General features: G+C 39.4%; 1 protein-coding gene across 1 annotated transcript; it reads left to right on the top strand.

Moving 5' to 3' along the window:
- The first annotated feature begins 11,257 nt into the window (after positions 1-11,257).
- On the top strand, positions 11,258-15,243 carry LOC139165618 (adenosine receptor A2a-like). The gene is made up of 2 exons (XM_070748824.1): positions 11,258-11,899; positions 13,549-15,243. The coding sequence occupies exon 2, from the start codon at positions 13,760-13,762 to the stop codon at positions 14,840-14,842; it is 1,083 nt and encodes a 360-aa protein (XP_070604925.1). The 5' UTR covers positions 11,258-11,899; positions 13,549-13,759; the 3' UTR covers positions 14,843-15,243.
- Positions 15,244-21,529: the final 6,286 nt, after the last annotated feature.

Raw genomic sequence — 21,529 nt, 5'->3', positions numbered from 1 at the left:
CCCGCCCGGCCCGCGCTCTCTCCTGTCCTCTCCTGCCCGATGTCGTGGTTTCCAGCGCTCTCCTGCTGGGCCCCAAAGAAGGAAGGCGGGGAAAAAGGCGCAAAGAACGAAGCTCTCCTTCTTCTTCCTGCCTTCCTTCTTTGGGGCTCAGCAGGAGAGCGCCGGAAACCGCGGTATCGGGCAGGAGCCGGGGGACAGCTGCGAGCGGGCGCTCCAGGTCGGCACCGGCAGCGCCCCGCCCAGCTGGAGCTTCCGTAGCTCTGCGGCACACCTGGCAGTGTCTCGCGGCACACTACTGTGCCGCGGCACACCGGTTGGGAAACGCTGCAGTAGAAGAACCTAGAGCTCCAAAAATGCCACTGTTAGTTCATTCACATACTTTAAAATTATGACTTCAGGGAACACAAAATAGAGTAAAATACTTTGCTATAACGAATTGTCATCCTAGCTAAGTTAAGCAATGAATGGTTTGGGATTCTTATTTGAAAAGCATCTAATTCTGGTGTAATGTGATATATAAGAAAAGCTATTTTTACTGATTATCTTTAAAAGAAATGATACTGCAATGAACAATTCATGACTAGCAATTTCATAAGCATCAGTGAGTGCATTCATAAAGAAAAACATTTGAATGTGTCCAAATAATTAGCATTTAAGAAAAACTTCCACAAAGCAGGATGCAAATGAGTAATAAGGAAGAATAGACCAATTTACATGCAATATCCTCATTTGTGCCTGTCTGTTGCTGTTTTAATCTCTCGTCTTCTATGAAAATTCGATCATAGAAGCAAATGTCAAAACAATAGCCTCAAAGGTTTGAAACCACTGAGTACTTTTCAAATGTAATTCCTCTTGTAAAGTTCCTGTTGCTGTCCTTGATAATATAAAATAGTATAAAGAGTAACAATTAGATACAGTTTGGAAGACACATTCCAGGAAACACTGCCGCAGAATGCACTGAGTGGGATTTACCAATCTTTGAGTTGTCTTATAATTTTCCTTTCAACTCAAATTCACTGTAAAGTTGTTTTTCCACCTGATTGTTTCTCAATGAAAAAAATAGCACATTTATTGCAGCATACTTTTTTTTTTCAAGGGATTGCACGTGATGACTTGTGAAGTGGCTAACACAGATGGAAATTTCAAAGCATCCCACTACATCTCAGTCACACAGAGTTTCAAGATTGTCCAGGTGTAGTTGTCTGAGCAATGAGTGCATAGGTAAAAATTACATGTAGCTATAAGTGGAATGAACAAGGAGTCATTCTGCATTTTTAACTATTTCTGTTAGATGACCAAACATAAATACCTGACAATAAAGCAGCTTAATAATTTGAAAAGCTACTTTAAAAATTGTGACATTTTCCCACTTGTTTTCTAAGCAAGATTGCAAGTATTTGGTTGTTACACTGTTAAATAAAAATTTACTAGCTTATAAAAAGCTAAAAGCTAAAAGGTATGTGGGAAGCTGTAATACGCATTGTGAGTATGTCTGATAGAGCAGGTGGTGTTTTGACTAGGAGGGGTTTTGCATAGCTTCGTGTTGTGCACCAGTTGCACATGTTCCTATATCAGGATTCTTTGCTCTTGAAAAGTATAGAATTCTTTATTCTTTATTGGTCAAGTGTGATTGGACACACAAGGAATTTGTCTTTGGTGTACTGTATATGCTTTCAGTGTACATAAGAATAATAATATACATTCATTAAGAATAAAAAGATAAAACACCTAATGATAGTCAAGGTTACTAATAGGCTATCAAATCATACCAGGAAACAAATAAAAAACAATATAAATTGAAAGATAATAGCAACATGGTTTTAGTAATAAGAGGTAAGAGATGGATACTAGTAAGGAAGAAAAGAATAATAGTAATACAGTCTTAGTAAATTATTCGACAGTGTTGTGGGAATTAGTTGTTTAGCAGAGTGATGGCATTCAGGGAAAAAGCTGTCCTTGTGTCTAGTTGTTCTGGAGCGCAGTGCCTTATACTGTTGTTTTGAGGATAGAAGTTGAAACAATTTATGTCCAGGATGTGAGGGGTCTTGACTTGACTTGACTTTACAGATCCTCAATGGAAGGCAACTTGGTATGTCAGAAACAATAATTTGGACAAGATTTGTTCTGTAAAACAAAGGTAACAATGAAATTACATGTACTGTATCTGCTCATGTACGTATTTCCTTCAAAAATACAGCTGGCCCCTAACTTGATTATGCTTAAAGTTAATGGAATGCACATTAAATCTCTGTCCTGCTGATTTCAATAAACAAGATTAAGTCCAATAAAACCTCCCTTTTCCATTCCTCTTTCATAAATGCCATTTCTCATCCCTTAAATGTAAAAATTTGAATCATGTGCAGTAAAAGAGCAATAAATGATAATCCAATATCTGTTTAACTGTTTTAATCTATATTATTCAGCTATATTCTTATTAAATGAGTTTGATGGTAATCAAACATTACAAATATAATAGCACCAGTATTTAAAATAAGTGTGAATAATATAAATCAGATCGTATTTAAAGCAGTAATCTCATTTATAATTAAATGTAGCTACTTGCAAAATGATTCACTAAAACAGTAGGAATGGAGTAGGAACAGTACAATTGTTATACATCAGATGTCAGATAATGGACTCTCAAAAAAGAGTCTTTTAGATGATGTCATCTTTGTTGTGCAGTATTCTTCCCAAAAAATATCTATTTAGCTCCTGCTTTATCATCCTTTTGTTTTCACACTTAAGCAAAACCCTTTCCCCCCAATTAAGTTTTCAAATACAATTTCATTGGCTGTTTATGTAGTTAGCCTTTGTTTTATTTTGTGTATTTGCACTTTATTTTGTGTATTTGCACTTTAATTATTATTTTGCAGACAATCGTGGAATATTATTGAAGGCTCTTGTACAAGAAGAGAAAACAGTGGAATTAAAATATACCTATACACTGAAATAATGTAAACAAATAGCTTAATATTATTTCACAATGAAGATCTTGCTGTTTCCCTTCAAATGGACCTTTTATATGTTAGTTAAATAGAATAGAATAGAATTCTTTATTGGCCAAGTATAGATTGGGCACACAAGGAATTCGTCTTGGTGCATATGCTCCCAATGTACATAAAAGAAAAGATACGTTCTTCAAGAGTCAAAAGGTACCATACAAGATTTAATGATAGTCTGGGTACAAATAAGCAATCAAATCATATTGGGAATCGTAAGGATACAAGCAACAAAGTTACAGTCATGCAGTCATAAGTGGGAAGAGATGGGTGATGGGAACGATGAGAAGATTAATAGTAATGCGGACTTAGTAAATAGTATGAAAGTGTTGAGGTAATTAATTATTTAGCAGAGTGATGGCATTGGGGGAAAAAACTGTTAAACTCCTTCTTAGAATGTTTTTGGAGATAATAAACGTATGCTTGATGGATGGTCATTCAACAAAATCAAGTGAAGATTTCACTTCTTTTAAGAGTCATGTCCAAGGGCATAATTTACTGACTGAAGTAGCTTCTAACACTGACATATTATTATTACCAAGCTTGTTTATGACCAACAGTTTATGAAGGATTTGGAGATTAATAACATATTTTAGCCAAACTACAAAATGAATTTGTTCTGTAAGAACATAATAAAGCAAGATCTAGTCTTTCTCTTTCTTTTTTTTTTAAAAAATATTTTTTTTAAATATATACATTTAAAAAACATTGAAATACAAACATACATATATACAAAACAAAACAACACATTTACAAAAAAAAATACATATCAACCTCTATAATCTTTCCACGGTAAATCGTCCTAACGTTAAACTTTCATTTATATATCATTCATATAAGGCTTAGTCTTTTTCTTATGTGGCTTCTTGTGGGTTGAAGGATGAGATAAACAATCAGAAGTTTTTGGCTTTCATACCATGGGCCTGTTATCATTCTGGAGAAGGTCTGGTTTATTTCAACAGTGCTCTCTACTAAAGAAATAATTTAACTGCCCAGAATACTGAATATTTGCCATCATTGTAGACATTTGAGCTATGCAATTCCAGTACATACTGCTGCACTAAATTAGACCTCCTCTGTCTACTGCCCAATTTTGAGTAAAAATGCATTGGCTTCCAACATGCCTTCAATAAATGTGGACAATTAAGGAAATATACGGTAGATTAAACAGCCTCAAGATTCAAAAAAAATCTTGTTTATTCTTGGAGTCCAGGAGGAAAATTAGACTAGCCATTTCTTGCAACGTGGGGCGGGGAAGAAATATCTTTGGGCAGATGTACAAAGATCTCCATCTTTATTTTTGCCTTCAGGAAGCAGCCAACAAAATGTAGAGTGTTGAAACATTCAGACCTTACTATTGGATTGCTTCATGCAATCTGTCCAGTTGATGTAGAGTTCCACCACCCACAGACTTATACTTTTTAATACAAATGTGCTAGTTGAAATAAGGTGTTTTATAAGATTCCTGATTTTTATGGAACACCAAGTATCACCCTCATGTGCATGCCCTATTGCAGTCTTTTTCTGTATTTATAGTGCCACATATTCATGAGCTGGTATTTTTTAAATTTCACCCCTTTACATTTTCAGCACTCTGTTGAAAAAAATTTCTAGGTAAACATTGACACTTCAATAAATGCCCAGAAATGTATAGAACACCTTTTGGAAATAGCATGGCACAATTTTGATAGCCAGTTCTTAATATTGAAATTTTGCAAAATTTAGCACTGGATGTGATTTGTATGAACATTTTTTAAAAATAGTAGTTTGGGCATTTTAGACAGTTTTTCTTTATTTATCTTTCTGCTTTTAGAACATTCAAAGTTGATTATTATTGTTACAATTTCTGACCAGTCATTATGAATAAATTTCCCTGAGTTTTATGGGAATTAACTTATCAAATCTGCCTATCTTGAAAGAATCAAAGTTTTTGGCTCTCTCGCATGGCTTTTTAAAAATCATTAGTGCGACAGAATCCTCTTTCTGCCTGAAAGGAAACAATATATACCAGACATTTTCCGGGCACATTTTGGAAGCTGTTTCCAGGAGACATCTGCAGCAAATTTGTTTTACCAAAATGAATGGTTATGTGCCTTCCAGACAGTTGTTGTTAACTCTTTGATAGATAAATCCCTCCCCCCATGGCAATTAGTTCGTAACTCCTCTTCTTCTGCATTAGTGTTTTGGAAATAAATTTGGATAATTGTCATATTGAAGAGTTGTCCAAAAAGTTTAACTGATATTATTCACCTCACATTGCACTGTATCTAGGTACTGTCTTGCTATAGCCTTTATGACTGCAAAAGCAATATCATTTCTTGTTTGTTTTCCATGCCCAGAGTAATAAACAATGTAATTTTCTAACTGAAAATGTCCAATTCCAATACATCTAAATACCGGTAGCTTGTAACTAAATTTCTTTTATTTCATCTTTCAGAGTGCTATAAATACCCATACTTATGTTTCTTACTTTCCATTTTCTCACTGTAATTTGTTTTTTGCAGTTTTGAGAGTTTATTTTTTTAATTTGGTGTGGCAATATTAACAACTAGATGGCCTGAAGGCCTTAATCTAACCATGGCAGAGATACCATATATGATCTGAGGAGCTCATCAATTGGCTATATTTATTTATTAATTAAATAAATGTATAGGCTGCCTGTTTCACTGTAACACAACCCTGGGTTACTATATCATTCTTTTATATTTTCCATTCATATGGGTTTTCCTGGCAAAGGTACAGGAGTGATACCTATTGTTTTTTCCTATGCAATATGAATTGATTTTTTTTTGCCATTGTCATTAAAGTGATCGTCTGCCTATAGCATCTTTCTATATCTCTGCTGTCGAATGTAAGTATCTGCTTGCTTTAGCTGGGCAGCTGAGTTGACCTTCATGTCTTAGATGATCCTATATACCCTTGACATACACCCAGGGGTGGGCTGCTGGGGGGAGGGACGACACACAGTGGGGTAGCGAAAATGGAGCTGCATCCCAGAGCACCCAATTTGCACTGAAAGATGTTGAAAGAAAAGCCTGCATAAGCCACACCACAGTGTAGTAGTAAACATTTTGGTAGCCTTTCACTGCATACAGCTCATCTCATTTCCTCCAGGAACACTTATTAATTAGATTTTTTATCCCCCTTTGATTACTCTAAGTAACCCAAGGTAGACTAGATACATAATTCTCCTTCCTTCCTCCTGATTTCCCCACAATTTTTGAGAGGTGTTGATGATAATGCTATTGATTGATTGATGTTTTATTGTTTTGTTGCAAGAAGTCTCAATTTATCAACATAAAGCATTATCATATAATAAGAATAAATTCAAGGGCAAAAGCAGTGGAAGAGGAAATTTGAAATTTTATGCAAATGTAGAATTATATTCATCAAATCCAACGGGAATTACTTCCATCCTCAACTATGCATATAGATTGACAACAAACAAACAAAGATATGCCTCATTGAATATTATGAGGTATGCAAAGTGGAAAAAACAGAAGCTTACTATATAAGCATTACCAAAAAACGTATACAGTAGTCCCTCACCCAGACCTGGCCGCGATAGGTGAAATCCGCGATGGGGAATTTATCGACTGATAATACTTATTTAAGTATTTATATTGTAATTGTTTGGTAAGTTTTCATTGTTTTAAGTGTTTATAAACCCTTCCCACACAGTATTTATTTTAGATACAGTATTTAAATACAGTATTTACAATTTTAGATTTATTTATTTTTTGAAAAACCTGCCGATCGAGTTCGGCTGGCTGTTTAAATCTGCCGATCGACTTCCTCAGAAACCCGCGATGAAGTGAAGCCGCAGTAGGTGAAGCGTGGTATAGCGAGGGACTACTGTAAATTAAACGAAGAGAGACCAATATGGATTTCAGAGTGCCTATATCTGGGGTTGAGGATTATTTACTAATGAAAATGCTACTAATTTAGGCATCAAAGTTAAGATAAAATAGATGTCGAGACTCTGGGAAGAGTGCAGAAAAGAGCAACCAAGATGATTAGGAGACTGGAGGCTAAGACATGCAAAGAACTGTTGCAGGAACTGGGCATGGGTAGTCAAGTGAAGAGAAGGGCCAGGGGAGACTTGATAGTCCAATATTTGAGGGGTTGCCACAGAGAGAAGGGGAGAAAGCTATTTTCCAAAGCACCTGAAGGCCAGACAAGGAATAATTGTTGGAAACTGATCAAGGAGAGATTCAAGCTAGAAATAATGAGAAATTTTCTGATAGTGAGAACAATTAACCAATGGAACAGCTTGCCTTCAGAAGTTGTGGGAGCTTCATCACTGGAAGCTTTCAAGAAGAAATTGGACTGCTAACTGTAGAGATGTATAGGGTCTTTTGCTTGAGCAGGGGGTTGGACTAGATCAGTGTTTTTCAACCAGTGTGCCGTGGAACATGGTCAGGTGTGCCGCAAGAGGGGAGAGAGAAAGAGAAAGCAAGCAAGAGAGAGAGAGAGAAATCAAGAGAGAAAAAGAAAGCAAGAGAGAGAGAAAGCAAGCAAGAGAGAGACAGAGAGACAGAGAGACAGAGAAAAAAGAGAGAGGGGGGGAGAGAGAAAGAGAAAGAAAGCAAGAGAGAAAGAGAGAAAGAAAGCAAGAGAGAGAGAGAGAAAGAGAGAGAGAGAGACAGAAGGAGAGGAAGGGAGAGAGAAATGAAAGAAAAAAGGGGAGAAAAAAGAGAAATGAGAAAATGATTGAGGCAGAGAATGTGAGGAAAGAGAGAAACAAAAGAGAGAGAGAGAAGTGACTCTTGATTTAAAGCATATGACAAAAAGCACCCAAAGAATAAGAGAGGGAACTCCCCCGGCCCTCACCTGTTTTTGGAAATGGTTCAAGAGTGTGTATACACACACACATGGGAGGATAATATGTATAATATGTACTTTCTTAGAGTGTCATTTTGTGTCATTCTGGTTGGTGGTGTGCCCCAGGATTTTGTAAATGTAAAAAATGTGCCGCAGCTCAAAAAAGGTTGAAAATCACTGGACTAGATGACCTACTAAGGTCCCTTTCGACTATGTTATTCTGTTCTGTGAAGATACTTTGCTGGTCACCCTCTGCCTAATCTCAGCAGCTACGAGGCCTGGGGAGGGAAGAATTCTTTACAAGTAGCTCCCCTCTCTAGTGGGATATGAATGGCAAAAACTCATCCCATTCCAGAAATATTCTTGGCTTATATATTTATCATTACTGATAGAATACTGGTTAGGAAAACATTCCCCGCTAGTAAGATCACACCCTTCCTTTCCAAACACAAATTGACTTTATTTCACTACTAGAAATCATTACTTTATTGCACCACTTGATGCTATGAGATTAAATCTTTTAAAGGGTGGGAATGAAACCCCTTTATCATGAAATACATTTAACTTGAGGAATTAGGAATACTAAAGGCAGAACTAGAAAGAGAATGGCTTGTTGTACAAAGATTGGGTGGTTTAGGAAGAAAAAACCTTTAACTAAACAATACCTTAGTGTGTTGTTTCCCCTTAAGTATTACCTTCCTTGGCTTTACTTTCAATAAGCTTTTTCCTGTTTCAAGTACAGTAACTTCCTTTTGCCAATAAAGGAGAATTATTCAAGGTTGAAATTTGGGGTCCTTGTAGCTCTCTGAGCTTGGTTGTTTTCTTGCAGATGTTTCAGTACTCAAACTACGTAACATTATAAGTGCTCATCCCTGCTAGTGCTAGTTCTTCAGTTATCCTTTGATTTGTAAGTGCTTTATGGCTGAATTGACATTCAATAACAGCAGCAGCAGCAGCAGCAACAACAACAAGAACAATGAGCTGGAAGGAACCTTGGAGATCTTCTAGCCCAACCCCCTGCTTAGGTAGGAGACCCTATACAACTTCAGACAGATGGTTATCCCATATCTTCTTAAAAACTTCTAGAATTGGAATATTCACAATTTCTGGAGGCAAGCTGTTCCACTGGTTAATTGTTCTGTCAGGAAATTTCTCCTTAGTTCTAAGTTACTTCTCTCCTTATTTAGTTTCCACCCATTGCTTCTTGTTCTACCCTCAGGCGCCTTGGAGAATAAGTTGACTCTCTCTTCTTTGTGGCAACCCCTGAGATATTGGAGATAAGTAACTGAGATAAGTAATTCCAGAAATAATCCCCTAGAAAAAAATTGTGGAGAGTGTTCTGCCCATCTTGCCTATCTATTTTTCTCTTTCAATTAAAAACCTGAAGATTTTAATTGTAAACACACAGAACATGTGTCTGGCACATCTATACAATTTCGAGACTAGATTATAATAACTAAGGAAATCTGCAGTTCAAAACTGTCTTTTTTGTGTAGGAAATCTTAAATTCTACCTCAGGAATCTCCAGAAAAAGAATCTGAGGTAATGCTGGCTGGAGATAGTTTCTTACATCTTTTTGTTATTCTTTAGTTTAGATGGGGAGAAAGTGCTTGAGAAACTTCTAACAGGGAAGGGATTTTCAGATATTATTATTATTATTATTATTATTATTATTATTATTTATTAGATTTGTATGCCGACCCTCTCCATAGACTCGGGTAAATTCTGAAGAAGACAAAATAGCATTTTTGCATTTATTTGATTATAACATAGAAACATAGAAGACTGACAGCAGAAAAACACCTCATGGTCCATCTAGTCTGCCCTTATACTATTTTCTGTATTTTATCTTAGGATGGATATATGTTTATCCCAGGCATGTTTAAATTCAGTTACTGTGGATTTATCTACCAAGTCTGCTGGAAGTTTGTTCCAAGGATCTACTACTCTTTCAGTAAAATAATATTTTCTCATGTTGCTTTTGATCTTTCCCCCAACTAACTTCAGATTGTGTCTCCTTGTTCTTGTGTTCACTTTCCTATTAAAAACACTTCCCTCCTGGACCTTATTTAACCCTTTAACATATTTAAATGTTTCGATCATGTCCTCCCTTTTCTTTCTGTCCTCCAGAATATACAGTGACCATAATCATGGGGACTCAATAGCCTCTCCTCCCTTCCATGCTATTTTCACTCCATTGCCTTCCCATGCTTCAGTTCAGTTCTTGCTTCAGCTTCTATTTCTCCCATGAGGCTTTTGCCACTATGTGTCATAGCTAACAGGAAATATTTCCCTTGAGAAATTGCTGGAGACTTCCTTATTATTATTGAGAAAATGACCCATCCATTACACTATCCCTTTTGTAAATTCTTGAAAACTCACCTATGTCGCCAGGCATGGGGAAATTAATATACCCCTTAGCTATTATCATTTATGTATGGTTTGTTTGAGTTGTATGATTATTTTTATAAGGGTTTTAAACTGTTTTTTAACCATTGGATTTGTATATTGTGTATTGTCCTGTTGTGAACCGCTCGGAGAGGGGCGGCATACAAATCTAATAAATTGAAATTGAATTACTGTAAATTGAATAGCACTGAGACTTACATACATTGCTTCATAAATTGGGTATCTAATTTTAAACACCATAGCCCTCTCTCTGTCCACCAGACAATAGCAGCCAGCTGGTCACCCATATTGCCTGGAGTTGATAAGAACTATTATACCCTCTGACCCACCTGGAAGGCACCTGAATAGAGAAGGCTAGGCCATTTAAACCAGGTGGCGCAGTGGTTAGAGTGCAGCACTGAGGCTACTTCAGCTAACTGCTAGCTGTAGTTCAGCAGTTCAAATCTCACCAGGCTCAAGGTTGACTCAGCTTTCCATCCTTTTGAGGTTTGTTTGTTTGTTTGTTTAGTCCAATACATAATGAAGGTTAATGAGATTAACCATCTAGAATATATATCAAAGAAAGGAAAGAAAGGAAGGATAGAAGTGAAGACATAAGAATAAAATGCAATACATCAATGGAGGATAGAGGAAGAGGTATATGAGTGGAAGAAAAGAAATATGAGATACTGTATAGGAGACACAATTGGACAGGGGACGGAAGGCACCTTGGTGCACTTATGCACGCCCCTTACTGACCTTTTAGAAATCTGGAGAGATCAATCGTGAATAGTGTAAGGGGAAAATGTGGGTCAAATGAGGACCCAGATTGTTGGCGCGCAATTTCGCTACCTGTCCAGGTGCAGTAGCATCATTGCGCAGGACTCCGCTAGCACTCAGAGCCACGGGGGCGAGCCCACGTCACCCTCCCACCTTAGCAGCCCACTTCTGCCCAAAATACACAGAAGGACGCGGCGAGCATTGACGGTCTTCCCGCCTCCGGGCTCCTCCCGAGCGTCCAGCGCGCTGCAAAGGTTGCCGCCACTGGGGCAGACGCAGAAGCCGCGCGGACGGGCAGCCCCTGCCGGGCTGGCTTGCTTTAGGGAGCCGAAATCCAGACGGCGGTCGGCTGAGCGGAGAGGCTCGTTTCCACCAGACGGGAAGCGCCTGAGCGGACCCCACCTGCCCGCCGCCTTCTCCTCTGGCCAGCCAGGCGATGCTACCTGCCTGGGTAAGCAGCAGCAGCAGCAGCACCTGTTGCCAGCCGCTCTTGCAGCAAGTCGCTGGACAGCAGCGCGGAAAGCGCCCCAAGCGAGGAAAGGACGGAGGCTGGGGCAGAACGGGCTCTGCCTTGCAAAGCGAGAGGCTGTGGGGAGGCGCAGCGGAGGAACTGGTGGTTGGCTGGCTGGCCCGGAGTTTGTATTTAAGCCGCGAGTAGAGCCGGACTCTCTTGGCGCTTGCAGGAAAGGCCTCGGAGGGGTCAGCCGAGCTCCCTTCGGGGCTGGCCGAAGAGCTCAGACCAGCCATGCCGAGGGAGGCAGAACGCGCTCAGGCATCGCAATTTGGTCATGCTCTGGCGAACCGGTTGGCCCGGCTGATGTTGGACTTCATCATCCCCGCGTGAGGGTTACTCTGCGATGCTTGGAAGATGCCGGGCGCACGTTGTTCCAGTCGGAGATGCTTCTAAGGTGCGTTTTTTAAAAGCCACCTTATGTCTTGGGGTGGGCTGATGGACAGCATAAACAGGTCTGGGTGGGAGCACTGGGTGGGAAGATCCTCCTACAATTGCTTGCCCCCCCACTTTTAGGAAACCCTTCTGCAATTACTACAGGGAGGTAGCTCTAAAGTGGGTTAGAAGCAAAGGTGCAATTGGGGAGTCATAGACTCTGTGGAATAGAATAGAATAGAATAGAATAATTTATTGGCCAAGTGTGATTGCACACACAAGGAATTTGTCTTTGGTGCATATGCTTTCAGTGTACATAAAAGAAAAAGATACATTTGTCAATAATCATGAGAGCAACACATATGATTGTCATAGGGGACAAATAAGCAATGATGAAACAATCAATAGAATAGAATAGAATAGAATAGAATAGATTGGAATAGACTAGACTAGACTAGAACAGAACAATAGAATTCTTTATTGGCCAAGTGTGATTGGACACACAAGGAATTTGTCTTGGTGCATGTACTCTCAGTGTACATAATAGAAAATATAGATTTGTCAAGAATCATGTGGTAGATCGTCAATAGACTATTGATTGCAGGATCATCAGCCCTGAAGTTCTATTCTGGAAGGCTGCTGTCCAGGTTACTTGATTTCCCCTCCCCCCAAACAGAAGGAAAGGAAGAGCCTGGACATTCCATTGTATTCAGGAGCAAATAGCATCAAAGTGCTTCAAGGATATTCCTAATCATTTATAGGAATATGTCAATTCACCATATGTTACCAGCCAGGAGGAGAGAAAATGCTATACAGTGTTCCCTCGATTTCCGCTGGGGATGCGTTCCGAGACCACCCGCGAAAGTCGAATTTCCGCGAAGTAGAGATGCGGAAGTAAATACACCATTTTTGGCTATGAACAGTATCACAAGCCATCCCTCAACACTTTAAACCCCTAAATTACCATTTCCCATTCCCTTAACAACCATTTACTCACCATTATTACTGGTACTCACCATTGAATATGACACTTAGTGATCCTGATATTTATAAACATAATTATTTATTAACAATATTTATTTTTTTTGTTATTTATTTGCAAAAATTATTAGTTTGGCGATGACATATGACGTCATCGGGTGGGAAAAACCGTGGTATAGGAAAAAAACTGTGAAGTATTTTTTTAATTAATATTTTTTGAAAAACCGTGGTATAGGCTATTGGCGAAGTTTGAACCCGCGAAAATCGAGGGAACACTGTATAGCAATAGTAATAGCATTTAGACTTATACTGTATACAGCTTCACAGTGCTTTACAGCCCTCTCTAAGTGGGTTACAGAGAGTAAGCATATTGCCCCAACAATCTGGGTCCTCATTTTACTGACCTTGGAAGGATGAAAGGTTGAGTCAACTTTGAGCCTACTGAGATTCGATCTGCCAAACTGTTGACAGCCAGTGATCAGCAGAAGTACCTTGCAGTACTGCACTCTAACTACTAATAGGATGGTCTTGTGGCGGATCAAATATAGTGATTGAAAAGGTTGACTTAGTCCTTGAATATTGACACAAGCCACAGATCAGATTCCCCCCTTCTCTGACTTTTGGTTCCCCCTTTTGACATTTGAAGAAGGCTTGTTGTTTAAGAGCCCTTCCTGTTTTGATTTTGCTCAGGTGCTGCATGTACCTACAGACTATGTGACTGTACCAGCTGCTCTGAGCTTCAATGACTGAACCGTTTTATTGGCATGGGCTTCCCTATGAATTGGTCGTTTCCGAGCCAAGGTGCCCTGGAAAACTGCTAGCCTGTAGGTGCCTCTTCCACTTTGAAAGCGGAGCTGCCTTCTTATCTGTTTTGCCCTGTGAAGGGAAGAGAGTCTGATCGATGTTGGGAAACAGCAGCAGCAACAGGAATGCCAATAGTACAGACTGCAGACTGGCCTTCGCTGGAATGGTCTGCCAGCTGCTCTTCATGGTCCTTCTGATCGTTGCCACCACTCTTGGAAACCTGGTGAGTCTCCTTGTTTTCTTCTGGGTAAGGCAATTCCGGACACCCCTGAGTTATTTAAAAGCCTCTTTGGCGGTTGCCGATTTGGCTGTGGGACTCATTGTAGTACCTTACTCAGTTTATCAGGAGACGAACTTGTTGGCCAAAGGGATGGAGCAAGAAGAGAGTCCACCTGGCGGGTGGGTCTGTTCGATCATTGGCCCCATCTTTGCAGGGTCCACCTTCGTCTCCATCAGCACCATATTCCTGCTTTCGGTGGAGAGGACCATCACTGTGCTGAAGCCCTTACACAGGAAAGCTGTGATTACCAAGCGCAGGGTCACTTGGCTCATTCTCGGATCCTGGATCTTGAGTTTCTCCTTGGCGGTTATACCTCTGCTCTCGGTTCCGGATATAACTTTTGAGTACAATTCCTGCAGCAAGATGTGCATCTATGGCTTCCCTCTGGACAAGTTGCCAGAGTCTAACCTGAACGTCATGCTCCTGTACCCAATATTTGACTTCACTCTCTTGGGTGGCACTTTCGCCGTCAACGCCATCACCTTTGCCACTCTCCGGCAGTACCACAAAATGAGGAAGCAACTGAGGGAGGAGCCGCAGGGAACCCACAGGCTCTCTTACTCAGATGTCACTGCTGCCAGGACCATTGGCATCCTGACCTTCGCATTCTCCGTGTCTTTCGTCCCCATTGCTGTGTTTGTGGTGGGCACTGTGGCGGGATATGAATGGTGCCAATTCTCCTTTTATGCTTTCTGGATCCTTGCTTCCAACAGCTGTTGGAATGTGGCTATATACAGTGTTTGGGACCCCAAATTCCGGCAAGGGATACGGGAAATGTTCTGCAAGCACGTGCTGAAAGCTGATTTCCAGCAGCATTCCAGCCACTCACCGGAAGGACACGGTTCTGCACCTGCTTGTGTGATAGTCCTCAAGGAGATGCTCCGTCCAGAGTCCAACTAGTGGCAGAATTGGTACCTGCTCTTTTTAAAGAGACGGCTGCTTTTTGTTTCAGAGCAGTCTGGATATTTTAGCTGGAGATTCTGTGTTTTTCAATAACTATTTTCCCCTTCAGCTGTTGCAGATTAATGGAATGCTCCCCCCTCCAAAGTATGTACTTTTTTACTGCCAGATTTTTCTTTCCATTCATTGGATTGGAGCCTCTTGACCTTTGTATAGCAAATGTAGAACGAATTTATGAGGATGCATTTCAGAGTGTTGGAAGCACATTGCACTTTTAAAAACTGCTGCTAGATAAATGCTTTAATACAGAGCAGCTATTTATATTAGGGGCTCCTGGTCCGTGTAAAAATATCCCAGTTTTGATTTACAGGAAGGAAATAAAAAAAGAAGAGAAAGAAAAAGAAGTAAGTTATTTAAATTGATTTTATAAAATATGAACACACACATGACAAACAACAAGTGCTCTGTGATTGGTGCCCACCACCAGACAAACATTCACATCCCACCACCCAATTGGGGGTGTTTCTTCTATATACAATTTTAACTCAAGAGCAAAATATCTGTTTACATATTATAAAGTGATTCCAATTTGTTCCTTGTAGCTGGGTCTCGGATTCTACTAGCCATATATCGTCTTACCTTGTCCCATCGTCCCATCAGTTGTCGCAAATGAAAAAGATGTAAGTTTAAAATACATCATGAATAATGAATGTGTGAGTCTCTAGGCATGATGAGGGCTGAAATAATATGTTCTGTGTTCTATTTTGCAAAACTGATCCCATGTAATATATTACATTGTACACTTGAAAAACAATGGCCTCTTAACTATTGCTAATCTCAAATATGGTTATAAGAATCAATATATATTCTATAGTGTTTATTCAGAAATGTATTTGCATAAAAATTGCCTTTTTAAAAATGGTAAAATGGAACTTTTTACTCTTGCTGACATTTTGTTGACATTGATATTTGCATATTTATTTATATTTTCTGAATGCCAAACTTCTGGTTCTACACTTAAAAATCACATGTTTTGCAAGAAATATGGTATTAAAAAATGGTTCGGTTTTCCAATTCAAGTCCAGAAGTTCTTTCAAAAGGATTCAGAATGTTGCATGTTTGCAATCAGTGTTTGGTTGTACGAAACAGTTGATAGTGAAAGAATGTAAAAATGTAAAATCACAATAAGAAATAGGATGGGTAACATGCCTTTCATCTGAAATCTGAAACAATTCTCATGCTCTTATTACTACTTTTCCTGTTTTGATTGGGTTAAAATAACTTCAACATTTACTGTATGTGGTTACGTTGATAACAAACTTTCTGCATGTGTTCTGGTAAAGGTAAATATCCTTGATCAAATATTGCCACCAAAATAATAATCTGTTAAAAGGCACACAAAGTTTATTTGTAACAGTTGTCAACACTAAAACCTTTTCACAGAGAATCACCTTTTAAGTAAAAGCTTTGTACTGACTGTGTGGGAAGTAAATGAGCAAACACAACCTGTTACACTTTAGGTTCAAGGTTTCTTCAGAATTGGAAGTAGCATGCCTTGTGTTGAGTTACTCAACCATCTTTTCAATGTACACTTAGACACAGTTTTTCCATAACACACACATACAATAGTGTGTGTGTATATATACATGCACATATACATATTTTATACACACACATGACTGGCAAATATTTCATAACTCCTTAAAATTAGAAAAGAGAAGAACAACAGAAATAGAATAGTAAGCCTGATTTCTTCAGCCATGGTGGGTGGGTGGAAGACTTATTTGTTTGTTTGTTTGTTTATTATTTGTTTGTTTGTTTGTTTGTTTATGTATGTATGTATGTATGTATTCATTCATTCATTCATTCATTCATTCATTCATTCATTCATTTATTTATTTATTGGATTTGTATGCCGCCCGTCTCCGGAGACTCGGGGCGGCTAACAGCAATAATAACACAGCATATAACAATAATCCAATACTAAAAACCCATTATAATAAAAACCAAACATACAGACAGACAGACATACCATGCATAAAATTGTAAAGGCCTAGGGGGAAAGGGTATCTCAATTCCCCCATGCCTGGTGGCAGAGGTGAGTTTTAAGTAGCTTATGAAAGGCAAGGAGGGTGGGGGCAATTCTAATCTCCGGGGGGAGTTGGTTCCAGAGGGCCGGGGCCACCACAGAGAAGGCTCTTCCCCTGGGTCCCGCCAAGCGGCATTGTTTAGTTGACGGGACCCGGAGAAGACCCACTCTGTGGGACCTAACTGGTCGCTGGGATTCGTGCAGCAGAAGGCGGTCCCTGAGATAATCTGGTCCGGTGCCATGAAGAGCTTTATAGGTCATAACCAACACTTTGAATTGTGACCGGAAACTGATTGGCAACCAATGCAGACTGCGGAGTGTTGGTGTAACATGGACATATTTGGAAAAGCCCATGATTGCTCTCGCAGCTGCATTCTGCACGATCTGAAGTTTCCGAACACTTTTCAAAGGTAGCCCCATGTAGAGAGCATTATAGTAATCGAGCCTTGAGGTGATGAGGGCATGAGTGACTGTGAGCAGTGATTCCCGGTCCAAATAGGGTTGCAACTGGTGCACCAGGCGAACGCCCCCCTCGCCACAGCTGAAAGATGTTTCTCTAATGTGAGCTGTGGATCGAGGAGGACGCCCAAATTGCGGACCCTCTCCGAGGGGGGCAATGATTCTCCCCCCAGGGTAATGGATGTACAGATGGAATTGTTCTTGGGAGGCAAGACCCACAGCCACTCCGTCTTGTCTGGGTTGAGTTTGAGTTTGTTGACACCCATCCAGGCCCCAACAGCCTCCAGGCACCGGCACATCCCTTCCACTGCTTCATTGACTGGACATAGGGTGGAGATAATTTAGACTGCATTCTTGCTCAAGTTCTTGGATGCCATGATGTCTATTGATTCATGGAGTACAAAAACATGTTTGGAAAACAAATGGGTAATGCTCTTTGATACGCACAAATCATTATGATTCTGTTTCTCCTTTGCTGAGTTTCAGGCCTGGCATTCAACTTTATATTTCTAAAATAGACCATGTCTGAGGAGATATAAAATGATTTTTATGAAGTCACTCATTCCACGCAGTCAGAACTTCACACAAATGATTTTTATGACAAACTTGAAGAACCAGTTTCTCCTGAACTCAGGTCGGTATCCGAACCAAATGCAGAGAATGTACCAAAAAACAGAGTGTGTGTGATTATTCAAATTATAAGGAAGTCTTCTTGCTGCTTAACAACTCGCATAAATTTAACGGAGTCAAAATCTTTTTAAGGGGACTCATGTCATGAGTCAAGAGACTCATAATATCGAGAAAGGAATTTATAGGCACCATGGGTCCGAATGAGGAAACGAAGCCAGACCAAAAGTTTGGGCAAGAGCCATCAATATACTTCCATTGCACATTGTCAGTGCTGGAGAAAGAGTCAGTATCAGTTCAAATGGCTTTTGCACAAGCAGTGAAGGAAGCTGCCTCTTACTCTTACTAGGGCCCAGGAAGTTAAAGAGAAATAAAATATAGACATTGGAGCAGTGTTCCCTCTAATTTTTGGGGTGGGTGGGCGGAAAAGTATAGTGTCTGAGCGGCAGTCCCTTTGGGACTGGGCGGCACAGAAATAAAAAATAAACAAACAAACAAACAAACAAAAAAACCACCCTGTTTTGCCTCAGAGAATTTCAAAATAAAATACTGTACTGTGTGTCTATAACAGTGAGCTCATAATAGGGCAACTCTATCAATATCAAAATGCCACTTAAATAGTTGAGCTAGTTTCAAACTAGATTTTGATTTTCTTTCTCTCTTCCTTACTCCCATTCTTTTTCTTTCTCTTTTCCTTCCTCTCTTTTTTCTATCTGTTTCTCTCTCTTCCTCTCTCTCTCCTTCCCTCTCACTCTTTCCCTCTCGGCTTCTGGGCAGGTTTGGAAAACTCTGAGTTGATGATGATTTTTAAGTGAGCGATTGCTCACTGCTCAGCTTAGAGGGAACTATGCATTGGAGGTGTTGATGATGATTTCAAGAAGCTAGAAACATTAAAAAAATAAGCTTTATTGTGCCCAAATATTTTTAACAACTGACTAATATCTCATTTCCATTGAAAAATGAAATTCTTCCTCATTGGAGCAGAATTTGTTAGCAAAACGCCTCTCTCTGTTCTGAACATAATGTTCATTAACTACAGGAGACATGACTGATGCCTGTGTAAACTTTTTTTTTTTAAATCATCTAAAAATATGAACTCCAAGGATACTTTTTTCCATTGTTCAGTTAGATTAAGTTAGAGAATTTTTCCCTATCCTCTTGTAATTTAAATCCAAAATAGACTGATATATGAAGCTGCATATGAACTCTTGAGCATAAATGATTCAATTGTTTTTTTAATCCTTTTCATAACGGTTCAAAGTGTTTTGTACTGCAGCCTTCGGGAGATCCTGGCCTGATGGGGAGGGAGGGTAAATCTGCGCGAATGTGTGAACCTGTGTGTAGGTAAGAGGAGGCAGTTCTGTGGATGTACGTGGTAAAAACAAGGCAGGGCAAGCATGCGTAGAAGCAAAACCCAGCAAAAAATAGGAAGGAAAAACAGAAAACAAGATGGTGATGCATATGCAGTGCCAGAAACTCACCTTCTGCACATGCGCAGAAGAAGAAAAAACTGGATTTTTTTTAAATGAAAAAAAGATGGTGGCCCCTACAAACCAGCAATGACCGATCCAGTTTGGTGACATCATTGTGATGTCACCAGAGGGTTACTAGCGGTTCAGGAAAACTGGTCCAAATTGGGAGGAACCCACCTTTGGAACAATGGGTACAAAAGTAGTAGCTACCAGAATGTATGAGTGGGGAACTCAGAATTTTGGAAACAAGACTGAATTCCCTCAGCAGTAGATTTGGCTCCTTGTTATGGTAATAATAGAACAAGTCTTAGTTATATCCAAACAAGGAAAGTATGAAATTATTGGTGTTTTTCAAAGGAGTGATACAAAATAATAACAACAAAAGAACATGAAAACTGGGCTGAAGACCAGGCCTATTGCTGTACTGTCTTGAAAAATGAGAAATATTCCCAAGGTCACATAATTGCCCAAAAGGTCCCCAACAGTTATGCTATAGACTTAAAATGCTCTCTGTAGCCGTTGACTGCTGTAAAAGGAAGTTAATGGCATTAGAAGCCCACAGGGGAAAAATGCAATGGGGAAATAGAAAACTGCAAAGCTGTAGATTGAATCTAACATTTTGTGAAAAAAATATACAGCAGTTGTTTTTCTTAAGAAACACATTGAATAAATTATCTATCCAAGACCACTTACTTGAATTAATACTGTATGTGTTGTGAACCTGTATGTTTGAAATAATGTTTTGTATTATTATTATTATTATTATTATTATTATTATTATTGTTGTTGTTGTTGTTGTTGTTATTATTATTATTATTATTATTATTATTATTATTATTATTATTATTATTGGTAAAGCTGCTGTCTACATTATCCCAGATAAGAAGTTTGACTAAAACTTAACAGAGACTAAACCTTGTGTGATACATTTCCCAGATGTGGGATTCTTTCACAGGAGATTGATATTCTGATAGCGAACGGTCCATTAGGCTGATTAGACTTATGCTTATAGAAATAAAAAGGAAGCAGAGTTGATCTTATTCATCTCCCTGTCTATTTTAGGTACCTCCATAGCATCAAAAATGTGGAAGTGGTCAAATTTGCTTAGGATCTGGTCATTCAGAGAAGTAGCCCCATGCAGAGAAGTAGCCCCATGTTTATATGAAAACAACTCCTCATGTTACAACAGAGGTGGTTTCCTCCTGGTTCAGACTAGTTCTATAGAACTGGTGGTAACTTGGCGGCCTGAGTATCTGGAACCGTCAGTGACCCAGGCCAGCTATACCCCTGAACCGGCTCTCTTGGTGCCACCATAGGTACCACCATCTTGGTTTCTGCTTCTGTGTAGGTGCAAAGGCTGTTTTTTGCTTCTGCACAGAAGCTGTGTTTTTAGCACTGTGCATGCGCCCGCACATCACATCAGTGAGTGAATTGGCAATGAAGAAAACCGTAACTTACCCCTGTGTTACAAGTTATTCAGTGAGTCTATAACCAGAAAGGCTTCTTGACCAGATCCCATATAGCAACAAGACTCCTTTAAGTCTTTAGACAAGACTTCTAAAACAGAAAGCTCCTAAATCCTGCATGTAAGGATTTGTGCATTAAACATTTTGTTTTGATGTAGCCACTGCACTTTTTTTAAAAAAAGATTGTCTAGTTGTGGTCTTCAATTCCATTCACGATTACATTTTGTACAAACTGCAAGTTCAAAAGTATCTGGGAGGTTATAAATTCATGAATTACTTCTATGGACAAGGTTTCCTTGTTCAAGAATGATGGTAGCCACTGAACCCCATAGAACTGGAAGCAAAATGTTTGCAAAATGGCTATCAAGGGGCTCCTCCTTCAGAGAATGTGTGATCCCAAACTTTCTCCTAAGTTATGCAACCTTTTCATCGAATTGATCAGTGATGTTTTTAATGCCTGGGGATCTATTTAACTTCAAACTTTAGAACAGTTCTCCGCCCCCAAACCTGGCCACTTTGAGATACAGTATGTAGGCTGGGAAAGTCTGGAAGTTTAAATCTAGATTAGAAAAAC

The sequence above is a fragment of the Erythrolamprus reginae genome, chromosome 3, assembly GCF_031021105.1.
Source record: "Erythrolamprus reginae isolate rEryReg1 chromosome 3, rEryReg1.hap1, whole genome shotgun sequence".
Lineage (NCBI taxonomy): Eukaryota > Metazoa > Chordata > Lepidosauria > Squamata > Dipsadidae > Erythrolamprus > Erythrolamprus reginae.
This window is presented reverse-complemented; position numbering and strand designations above follow the sequence as displayed.

Coding starts and splice junctions, on each gene's coding strand:
- LOC139165618 (XM_070748824.1), top strand. CDS start 13,760: ATGTTGGGAAACAGCAGCAGCAACAGGAATGCCAATAGTACAGACTGC.